General features: G+C 34.4%; 1 protein-coding gene across 2 annotated transcripts in view; it reads left to right on the forward strand.

The window, feature by feature from the left end:
• The window catches only part of EMC2 (ER membrane protein complex subunit 2), a 40,231-nt gene that overhangs the window by 20,659 nt on the left and 7,600 nt on the right, over nt 1-11,972 (forward strand). For both annotated transcript variants that reach the window (XM_027656974.1, XM_027656975.1), the window contains exons 6-10: nt 4,812-4,897; nt 5,067-5,126; nt 7,552-7,633; nt 8,766-8,876; nt 9,753-9,857. In XM_027656974.1, the coding sequence (XP_027512775.1) occupies nt 4,812-4,897; nt 5,067-5,126; nt 7,552-7,633; nt 8,766-8,876; nt 9,753-9,857 (444 nt within the window). The remainder of the gene's footprint in view (nt 1-4,811; nt 4,898-5,066; nt 5,127-7,551; nt 7,634-8,765; nt 8,877-9,752; nt 9,858-11,972) is intronic.

Here is an 11,972-nt window from a genome sequence, read left to right on the forward strand (position 1 = left end):
TAATAGTTACACAGATAGGAAATTGTTTCTTTCTTACACCTATTAGTCCCTGAAGGTTCTCCTGCTGGTACTTTCTTTGCAGCCATGAAATTTAGAACAGTCTTAGACTTTCCGTTGGTATGTTTTACTAATAAAATGCAGAAGTTGATAAATGTTCAAGTCCTCACTTCATTCTGAGTCTACTTAATGATAATTAAAAGGAATCACGACAAATATAGGATTAGTTCTTGGGCCAGATTGAGGATTATTAGTCTTTAAAAGAAATAGCTTAGAAAGGTTCACTGTTTAATAAATATATAAATACTGAAGTTCAGTAGTCCATATGATACTGATTACGGTGTAAGTATTTCTTTAAGATGCATATATCTTTCAATTAAGAATTCAATTTACAGAATCAACCAATAACCATTCTAGTGGCTTTTATAAACTCTGGAAAAGTGATGGGGGAAATTCATATCATAAGATGTGCACGGTCAAAAACTGCAGATCTTGTTATAGCACAGAAAGTTTTGCCTTTTCCTTTTCACTTAAAGTAGAAGGAGAAGGGAGATTGAGTTAATTTTTGTATGAGGCTTGTTCTTAAAAATCTTACTATTGTGAAGAACCGAAATGAACCTCTGGAATGTTATTTTTTTATCTTTATCAGTGCAATTGTTGTGACTATTTTAGTAGGCTTCTTAGATTTCAAAATAATCTCACATCCCTATAATTAAAAATAAATTTCTCATTGATATTCTTGATGGACTTGAAATTAATGATTGAACAGATTTGAAATCTACATTTTGTAGTTTTTTAGTATCTTGCAACAGGTACCCTAAAAGTGAATTTGTATTTTGTAATGTGAGGGTTTTGGTAAAAAGGGCGTTAAACATAATAAAACATGAAATTGCCTGGTTTTCTTATATCAGCTGGCTGTAAGGCAGATAATAAATTGGATACATTAAATAAATGTTAGGTAAATCTTCTGTAGAATTCATAGGAGTCTGGCTTTTCTTATCAAATAACTGGTTTTGTCTGGTAAAGTGGTTATTAGTGTTGGAAGTGGTTTTGCTCAGTAAAACCTTTTCTTTAATTTGTATGGAAATAAAAATTGATGCTGTGTGTGTGAATCCTCATTGGTTACACTGCTGTCCTCAGGATGCTCTGCAAGCACACTGTGTGTGAGCCCCAGCTCACAGAGCAGCACTTAAGCTGATGCACACAGGGAGCTCAGGGGCAATATAAATCAGAACAAGAATTAGAAGTCTGCAGCACACAAAACAGTGCATGTTTTGCTTGCAGCGCAGTCCTTGTTGTATATATTTTTCTTGACATATTGACTACTGGAGTCATTGAATTTGGGGTTTTATTTTAAGAAAACCTGCTAGACTTTGTGATACAAAGAAAAACTAGGAAGTCAGATGGGAGAATAGTCTGTGAATACAAATGAAAGCAATAGTAGTTTGTTTTCATGTGTTTATATTTTCACCTGTCATATCACTCCTGTGAATCAGACCTGAATACTTCAGATTTATTTTATGTATCTTGGCTTTATGGTTTTATTTATGTGATAGAAAAATGTTACAAATTGCTTTCAAATAACCTCCACATCCTCATTGACTTGTTTCCAGAGTGTTTAAAGAGACTTTAAAAAATTCTGTGCTACTATACAACATTTTTTTGCTCCTCTGTTTATTGGCACCGTTGTGAGAGGTTGAGCCTCTCTTTTGCAAACTCAGAGTTCTCTGTAAATAAAATCATCCCAGCATTTTTAGGGTGAGGAGAGCGCAGATTTAAAGCCCAGATGCTGCTTTGTTTTTGGTGATAAGGAAGGTGGATAAAAAAGGAAGTTTAAATACTATTTTTCCTCAAATAAGAAACAAAAGTGTAATTTGGAAGAAATTTTTTGGGGATTTGGTGCAGCAGGGAAATTCTGTCAAATGTATATGTAATTCGTTTAACTCCTAACTGCTACCACCAGAACATGTTAATTATGTCTAATGCTTCTGTCCTGATTGATTGCATTAGGTGACATGCTTGCTATAGGTAAACATCAGTTTATATTTGTGACTAGAAATAGTTGTAGCTTTTCATAAATTAATGTCTTGAGGCTCCAGTGATTTATGTTACTTGGGACTGCTGTGCATAAGAAGTAAAGCAACCATGGAGAAAAATCTGTTTCCAGGTTATTTTGGAGGACTGACTTGGATGTCATTGAAGGAGTTGCCTCAGTAACAAAGAGGAGGGTGACTTATGTAGACTGGTCCTGTTTGCTGCTGCAAATTAAGTTGTCATATGAGTTGATTAATTTTATATATTTAATAGATTATTTTAGCTCTCAAGAGTTTACTTTTGATCATTCTTGATTTCTTTTTCTTTAAATTTTGAAAATAACAACTGAATTGTTAATCCAAGAGCTATATTTTAAAGTTGATAACCTGTTACCTGCAAAAAAACCTCTGTCTCCATAGTCTGTAGCTGCATGATACACTCCTGTGGCTGTGCAGGCTGTTATCCCCACTTTTCCTTCTCTCTTGTTTTGGGCTCAGTGAGCAGGTCACTGGGCTGTGGATAATACCAGCTTTGGGTAGTGAGTTAACACTGCCCTGGTGTTCCCCCTATAGCTAGGGGGTGACCTGCTTTACGAAACGCTGTGAGAACTCTTCATAAAATGTGATAGAGAACAATGGTTTTGATCAGGGGTTTTTTTGTTGTTGCTTTTTGGTTTTGTTTAGTAATAGCAGTATGATAAGTATGTGGGATTATTCTTTTTGTATTTGAAGAAAATCGTAGAATCATAGAATCAACCAGGTTGGAAAAGACCTCTGAGATCAAAATAAGTTTAATTATGCTGTTACCTTTATTTAAATAAAGAAAAAGCAAAAATAAAATAAACCGTGTGTGTTGTTATAGTGATGTGTCAGCAGTTAAAATTTCCATTTTGGCTTTTAGCCAAGTGTCTGCCAGTAAAAGTAGAATGGTGTATGTAACTTCACAGGTTGCAGTTTGACAAAGAAGCAGTGGGGAAAAAAAATGATCGTGGATAAATGCACCACACTGCCTGTGTCCTGATTCTTCCCCTGGTTGTTCTGATGAGTCTTCTCCCTGTGTGTGCCTTGTGTTTAAGCAGAAGAGTGATATTGAGTTGTTTTCACCGAATTTTTATCAAGTAGGTGTTCATGGGGGAAGTAAAGGGGGTGAACTCAAAGGAAAGAATAAACCTAGAGTCAGTGTTAAAAGCATTTCTATCTGGGCTATTTTGGTGCCTGAACTAGTTTGCCACTCTCCTCTTTTGGAAGCAGTTGACTTGTTCAAATGATGATCAAAGGATAAGAAATTATTTAGGACTGTAGTTATGTTTAAAATACTGTAAAAATAAAAGAACTCTTTCAGGGTATATGTGGCTGTGAACTTAAGGTACATCTTGAAGAAATTGATTTCAGAGCTCTCTGAAATTCAAATATTAAAATAATTTAGGATTTTGCTAAAGAGTTGTCCGTTCCCGTGCTATCAAGGCTTCTGTAAGGTGATACCCAACTGTATAAACTCTTTATTAGGATATGAAATAGGATGAGAGCTATGAAGGGAATAAGCAGTGGGCCTTAGTTACCAGAAAAGTGTGCTTTATATTTTTTTGTCGTTAATGTTATCTCATGGAGAAATGGCATCTCACGTCTGACTGCAGTGGTTGTGATCACCCAGGAGAACAGGGGTTATTGTTGAGGCAGGAGGCTGATGGTGTTTGTTCTTTGAGGCATGTTATGCCAGAATTTGATTTTACTTTCATTCTGTCGGATTCCCGATCTGATGACTTTCAGGCTGGCCAAGGTGTGGTGCTGTTTGCTGCAAACTGGGAAGATTTCTGTTGTTTTGAATCACACCTCAAGTGCATGTTGATTCTCAGTTGGTTAGAGCATGGCACTAATAACACCAAGGTTGTGGATTTGATCCCTTTATGGGCCATTCACTTCAGAACTGGACTTGATTATCCTTGTGGGTCCCCTCCAACTCAGAATAATCTGTAAGATTCACAGCCTAGAGGCCTGAAAACTGTAACCAACATCCTTCAGAAGCTGCAATATTGGATTGGAGTACAGAATAATCAACTATAAGAAGTCTGTATATCTTTTCTCCTGGTGGTCTGTAACAACATTTATGGACTTCAAAACTTAAATATATTATAATTCTTATAACTTATATTTCAATTTAAAAAAAATAAAAACATGTTCCACCCATATATCAAAGCACTGCTCAGTTTTTGCCATTGAAATGGCTATTTTGTATTCCCTTTACATTGCAGAGTCTGCTTTCTGCTCTGAGAACGATGAGAGACTTGTTTAGGAAATTGGTGTGTATTTAACATTAATTAAAGATGGCATTCAGCGCTCCAACAAGAATATTTTTAAATGGCTGGAAGCCATACTTATACTATGGAAACCCAGATGCATCTGTGGGATTCTCTAAGACTCAGTGGCCATTTCTGCTCTATAGGCATGGATCTTGTGAATGAAAAGGTGGGGGTCTTTGGAATGGCTGAAGATTAGCATCCCCTGCTGTTTTGTAATTATCAGAATCTGGATAGTCATTTATTTGAATGAAATAATGCATACAGTTTGTGCCTCCAAAGAAAAGCCTACGTAATGTGATTGTAAGGAGAGGTTTTCAATCTCTCAGTGGGATGTCATAGGGTATGTTTATAAACTTCAACCTAGCAGTTTCTCTGCAATGGAATTCCAATGGTATTGAGATAATAATTTGCACAGTCAAATTGCTTTCCTTACAAAAACCCAGGGAATTATGAGGCCTAATCCTTTATTAATGTCAACCCATAGGCAGCAAGAAAGCGTAAGATTGCCATTCGAAAAGCCCAGGGGAAGAATCTCGAGGCCATCCGAGAGCTGAATGAGTATCTGGAACAGTGAGTGTCTTACAAGAAAATACGGATTGTGTTTTGCTATTCTGATAAATCTTTTTAATTAAAATGGAATTTGCATTTAATTTAGGCTTTTGCTTCCATGCTGATCATTTACAGAATCCCTTGCACATTCTTTCCTTTTTTCCTTTTTTCCTCTCTTGTCTTTATACAGATTTGTTGGAGACCAAGAAGCTTGGCATGAACTTGCAGAGCTTTACATCAATGAACATGAGTAAGTTGTTTGCTAAGTCCACATAAAAACTGTTAATTTGAAATCCACTCTATGTAAGTCAAAAACCTCAGTGATTTTTTTTGAAGGACTACTGTTACAAAGTATGTTATCTCATTTCCAATATAACAGGCATCAACAGGAAATAATTACCAACCCTATTTGACTACCAAAAGCTTTAAGAAGGCATTTGATTTTAAAACGGAAACAGTTTACTTAATTACCTGTATGTTTCAGTGATTTTTAAAAATCTGATATTTTAAAAGAAGTGGTTTGAGTGTAGCAGGGAACAGCACTTATTTCCTGTTATTTTTTGTTTAAGTGATGTATTTTACTTTTTAGATATGTTAAATTCTTTACTTCTAAAATCAGTGGATCACAGCATCTGAAATTCTGATTTTCTTTTAGCCTACCTCTCCAAGAACTTTTAGTAACCTTTAAAAAAAAAAGACAAAGGAAAACATGGATCCAGAGTTAGAGGCATCTGGTCGCCTGGGTACAAAACCCAATGCAGTCAAGAATGCTGAATGTTGTAGTAACTTGCTTATTGGATATTTAATGTTTTTGTTAGCTTTTTTTATTGCTGTAGTGACAGGAGGAAATCCTAGTGTGAGAGGATTAACTCAAAGCCTTAGTGCAAGTTTTCTAATATCACAGCATTAATTCTAACCTCCACCCAAAGGCGTATCTTTTTTTTTCCCTCTCTTTCTTTAGTTCTTCAGCCCAGCCTGAATTATATCACATTGTTTCCTTCCTTCCTTTCCAGAGGGTAGTAAAAGAATCAAATTGTCAAGGAAGAAATAGCTGTTCTCACTGTGATGAAAAAATTGTTCCCCTGTCAGCTTTCCTTCCACCCCATTCTCAAAGAAAATAATTACTAAACTCTTTTAAATGCTGACTTAGACCTAAGGAATAATCTAGAATTTTGATATCCAGATTTATATTCGTTTGAGGAAATTTACCAGCCACTTTTCCAAGAAAATAGCTATTAAAACCAAAAAAATTGGCTAGAAAGGTATTTAAGCTTGTCAAATCTGTCGGTACGAAAGTGAATGATAGAGTGGTGCAAACATACGTATTCCATTATTGGGTTTGGGGTTTTTTGCTATAATATTTATTACAAAATTGTGCAATAAAACCTGAGAAAGAAATTGGTTTTGCTAGTCTTGGTCTGTAATTCCAATAAAAAATAATATATAAAACTCTCTTCAGTTCATTGAAAGAATTTACTCTGCTCGCTGTACTTCTATGAGCATCATTATCATTATTTTGATGATTAAATGGGGAAAAAATTGGACTCTTGACTAAAAAGCAGTTCGTTAATTTTTTAAAAAGAAGACAATTCATCAGCTTATTTGTTTTATCAGGCTCACAAATTTAGTCTGGCTTGTGAAATCAACTTATTGTTGTTCATAAGTACACATAGATATACAAGATTTACACAGTCCTCAGTTCTGCACTGTTCTGCAATGAGAACTGTGACTTCTGCTTTTGGTGGCTATCCTTTTATCTCCAAATTAAAATAGGTACACGAGTATCATATCATGGATGGGAGAAAACCTCAGTATATTTATTTTAAGATATAAGATTTTACAGACTACATGATATAATACTGTCTCATAATATCTAAATTACTTTTGCTACTGTATTAAATATCTACCCACACTACCATTATAAACATTGCATCTCTGAATTTTAGAATCCTATCATGTGAAGTGTGGATTAATGCTGTCACATATCTGTAGACAATGCAAATTCTGCAGAAACTTCTATTAGTTGAAAGATTATGAAGCTAAGATTCTTCGAAATAAACCTACATTTTGAGCTTGACTTCTTAATTCTTTCTGAAAAAATTCTTTCTGAAAGCTTTCACCCAAAAAACCCAAGGGCTAGTCTTTTCAAGTGATAAGCTTTTGCCCATTTGGTCTGATGCTGTTTGCATACATAGATTTGAACTGCTCTTAGTTTGTTTCTTTTGATCTCACTTCCATGGTTGATAAAGTTAACTGTCAGTGTAAATGCTCTGGTCTGTAACTTGGTTTGTGGATCCTCAGAATTTTCTTGTAGGGAAAAAATGAATTAATTTGTAGTCTCAGTTCACTACCTTATAGTATCTGATTCCTGTTTCTACTCATCACTCTTGTTGATAAGAAATGGCACTTATTAATGAGAGATTAGGATGTTAAATTCTTTCCATGAGCTGTTCCATATATACTCAGACTATTAGATTTTGTATATTTTTTCCCTGTCTATAATGTAAAAAGAGTAATTTGGTTCCAAACATAATTTAAAAATGAAACATTTTTATTAATTGTGAATCACGATTTTATAGGGGGGAAAGTAAGACTTTTATTGTGCTGTAAAAAAAACTGAAGCAAAGAGCTGCATATTCTTGTTTCATTTTGTCACTGTTTTTTATATTCCTCAGCTATGCAAAGGCAGCCTTCTGCTTAGAGGAGCTTATGATGACTAATCCACACAACCACTTATATTGTCAGCAATATGCTGAAGTAGGTATTTTCAGAGAAATCAATTATGTTTGACTACATTTTCTGTTTTTATGTTACAGAAGTGGTGAAAATGGTTTCTTTAATTTTTCCCTAGGAGATTTAAAAGAGTATACAGAGAATGTTGACATCTCATAGAACTGAACATGTTAAGAAAACTGTTTTCTTACTCACTGTGACTAAGCTAAGAGTTAGAGCAGGAATTATTGTAGATAAAAACTCATTTTAAATGAACTTTTCTTGTTGAAGTGTTTATGCACTTTTCAAATTAAGTGCATAAGAAGTTAAAGTTCCACAACAATGCTGCTTAGAAGGTTATGATATATTGCCTGTTACTGTGGAGTCAGATCTTGGAATCCACATACGAAATTTTGCCTGAAGGAGCACTGGCGGAAGAGAGGTGAAAACTAGAGGTAAACTTAGAAGTTTTAGTTCAAGGTTTTAGCCATTTGCAGTCTTGTTTTTCTTTTCCAGAGTATTTTTTTTTTTTCTAAATTGTACTGTTAAGTCCTTAGGTTGGTTTTAATTTGTTAATGTGGATAAAATTGGGTTAACATTAAAACTTGAAAATCTAAATAGCTTTTGGGGAGAAAGACTGAACGTGTCTTCTAGAATTTATCCCTCTTTTTGTTGATCTAATAACTGGCAAAATGAATAGAAAATCAATGAAGTAATCCTGTAAACTTTGTGTGCTGTTTTGCAGTTGAATACATAATGAAAGGCATTGTGGTGGTTTGTGTACTGGTGTTCTGCATGCTCAGGGAACACAGGGTCAGTGTGGATTTCTGGTAGTCAGAATTTAGTTTTAAAGTTTGTACTACTTTTCATAAGAGACTATCCCAAGGTTTTAAGTCTTTATAGGTGCAAAATAATCACTTTTGATTCTTGTAGCAATAAATTAATTAAATTAATGCTGGCTTTTTTTTTTTCCTATAGTGAAGTATTTTAAAATTCATATAATGAGAAAATCTTGGATTTCTCCCAAGCCAGTATTTGGCCCAAATTTGGTAGGACTCTCTGATTCGAAATACCATGTGAAACAAACCTGAAGTGAATTTTCAGAATATCTTTGCTACAGAGCAAATGCCTGAGGTATGAATGACATACAAGTTTCAAGAGCTTATCATTTTTACAGGTTAAATACACTCAAGGGGGTCTTGAAAACCTTGAGCTATCAAGAAAGTATTTTGCACAAGCACTGAAGCTTAACAACAGAAATATGAGAGCTCTGTTTGGACTTTACATGGTAAGCATGAGTTTATATTTTTCGTGTTATCATTTCAAATATGTCTTTGCATGTGTATTATCCTTTACCATTTGCTGGTTTGGTTTTTTTCCCCCTTTTGGTTTAACTTAATAGCTCATATTATTAACGCTGTTTTAATACTGGCTATGGACAATTTTGTGCCAGTAAGTACTCCTTACTTGAAGTGCTCTTACCCTTAAGTCTTACCTGTGTTTTCCAAAGAGTTGTAATTATTGGCACAGAAAAGTACGTTCTTGGAAAAGGATTTAAAGTCATATTCCTCTCTGCAGGATGATGAACTGCTGAAGAGTACCAGCACAGTAGCACTGGTTCCTTGCATAGTGGATTTATTTATATAAATGAAAAAGTCTCTGAGATGAGTTTAGTTCTTAAGTAATATTTTTTATTTTTTCAGGTGAAGGTGACCATAGTTTATGTAGAGTCTTACCTGCTTTTAAAATGCGTTTCCTGATGCCACAGGAAAGAATGTCATGTTTTTAATGGCAGTTTGGACACACAAATGACATATTTTATACTGTCACTGGTAACACATTGAATGGGGAAAATTAATCCATAACTCTGACTTTAGGAAAAGCAAATTAGATTAGCTGATCATGTCCGTGTTTGGTTCTTAACTCAATACATAACTGAACTGCAGTCTAGTGTAGCTTTAATTAGAACAAACAATTGTTTAAGAAGTTTAGCTGCTTCTTATCTGGATGCTGTTTGCCAGCAACTTTTAAAATTTTTTGTCTTCTTCCACTGTCACTGTGTCTAGGACTAGAACTGCAAAGATGCTGAATGTTCTCACTTTATTCAATGCACGTAAATTTTATAGTTACACTGGTTTTTGTTCTTATTTTATTGTATTCCTAGTCTGCCAGTCATATTGCTTCCAATCCAAAAGCAAGTGCAAAAATGAAAAAGGATAATATGAAATATGCCAGCTGGGCAGCAAACCAAATAAACAGAGCATACCAGGTTAGTACATCGTTGCTTTATGATACTCTTAACATGCTGTTCAGTTCTTTTCTGCCCTTTTATCAACTACTGTTCAAGAGGTTAGATATGACATGTAAACCAGCATCATTTGCTTGGATTTTTTGCATTCTACTTGTTTGATTTCCTAGAAGCCATAATTAATATAAGGTTGATATTTTCCATTTATTAATTAGTATTATTTACTTACTAGTTTTAAACAGATTTTTTTCTACTGACATTAACTGAATGTAGACTAGTGTAATGTTGGCCTCCAAGACTTGGTTCTGCAGCTATTTTGATAAAACTTGGTGTGCCTTAATTCTTAGAGTGACTTTGTTACCCACTTCTATTTTACTAAAAAAGAAATGGAAATTCTAGAATTTTATTTTCCTTGAGTTTGCTCTGACATTTCAAAATCATATTTAATGATGTTTCTAATAATGACCTTAGAAATTGTGACTGAAGTTGGTTTTGTAGAAAAATGCCTGTCGAATTGTGAAAATGTAGACTTTATAGGCCACAGTCAAAGGTTGCTGAAGTCTTTAGGAATCTTTTCTACTCTTTGAAAAATTATGCTTAAAATTTTGTATTTGCTATTGTATTTTAAGTCTTTATTCCTTTCTATAACTCTGAATGAAAACATGTGTTAGGACATAGGTTCTGCTGTCTATGCATCCCAAATATAGTTTGTCTGTTTGACTCCCTTACAAGTATTCTTAATAATCTGCCAATTGAAGTTTATATATAAGTAATCCTGAACATCATCATCATACTGTCCAGTTCTCCCCAGAACTTTTTTGAGCAAAAATGTTGATATTAAAAGCAAAGACTTCATATGCATGTAACATTCCTTTCTTCCTGCAATATTTCAGTATTGGAACCCCATATTTAATTTTTCTCTTGTTGCTACTATTTCATGGTTAATACTACCAAATGGTCTTTTTACCAGCTCCATCTATTATGGAATTAAATTAAATTTTCCTTTTATGGCCAGTGGAGTTTTCTTAGTACACACTGTATGTCAGTTCCTTGCCAGCAGTGCAGCTTCTTGGGGCTAACACATTTTCAATGTATTCCAACTTAGAGGTATTTTCCATTTCTCCTAATTAGTCCTGTAGCCTCTGACTGTACTTTACAGTGAAGAATATTGTAACCCTAGTATATAAGTAAGGATTTTATACCTGTGTGCCTAAAGTTTATTTCTCTCTTTTGCTCTTTAAATGACTCTCCGCTTTAATAAACCATTTACTTGCTCATGATGGCAAGGTATGTATGAATTAACTGCTTTGTCTGATGTCCCATAAATAACCAGGGCTTCTTTTGTCTGAAGTATGTCCGACATGCCTGTAAGCATAATGGTGATGGAAAACTCAAGTATTGCAGAATTTAAAAAAGAAAAAGAAAAAAAACACAAAAAAACCCCAACAAAAGAATCAAACACCCACACAAAAGCCCCTTGAAGAATGGAATTCACTGTGGACTCACCACTGATAGAGCAAAACAGGTTTTAAAAAATGTGTGGATTTTTAGTGAAAACTGCTATCCAATGCTTTACATCTTAATAGAATAAACTACTTAGATTAGAGTGGATTTGCACATGTTCTGAGTAAATATTGTGACTGAAGTTCAAAGCACCTGTTAGCACTTTCAGGTGTGTCAGGATGGAAATGTAAAACCAGTGTTGGCTTGGAATGACCTAGAAGACCTAGAAATAGGCATCTCCTGGTTCTAAATATAATGAATGTTTAATTATGACAGTTTGTATGTAATTGACTCACAGCAAGATAGGCATGCCTGGGTTATTGTTTGGTTTTTTTCTTTTCTTTCTCTCCACATGGCTTTCTGTTAACATCACACAGTGTCTCTAATATTAAACATGAATTTTATTGGGAGTGGTGGTAGTGCTGGGGGGTTTCTAGGGGTGTATGGGTTTGTTGTTTTTTTTGGGGGGGTTGTTTGAAAAAACTTTACTGTTTTTTGTGGAGTCCTTTTGGATCCTACATTTAGCATTTTTGTGTGATGCTTACCGGAATAGTCCACATTAACACAACTAACATATCTATATATATCTTTCTATCTATCTGTCTTTCTATCTATCTGTCTTTCTATCTATCT

The sequence above is a fragment of the Corapipo altera genome, unplaced genomic scaffold (assembly GCF_003945725.1).
Source record: "Corapipo altera isolate COAL_440 unplaced genomic scaffold, ASM394572v1 52b, whole genome shotgun sequence".
Lineage (NCBI taxonomy): Eukaryota > Metazoa > Chordata > Aves > Passeriformes > Pipridae > Corapipo > Corapipo altera.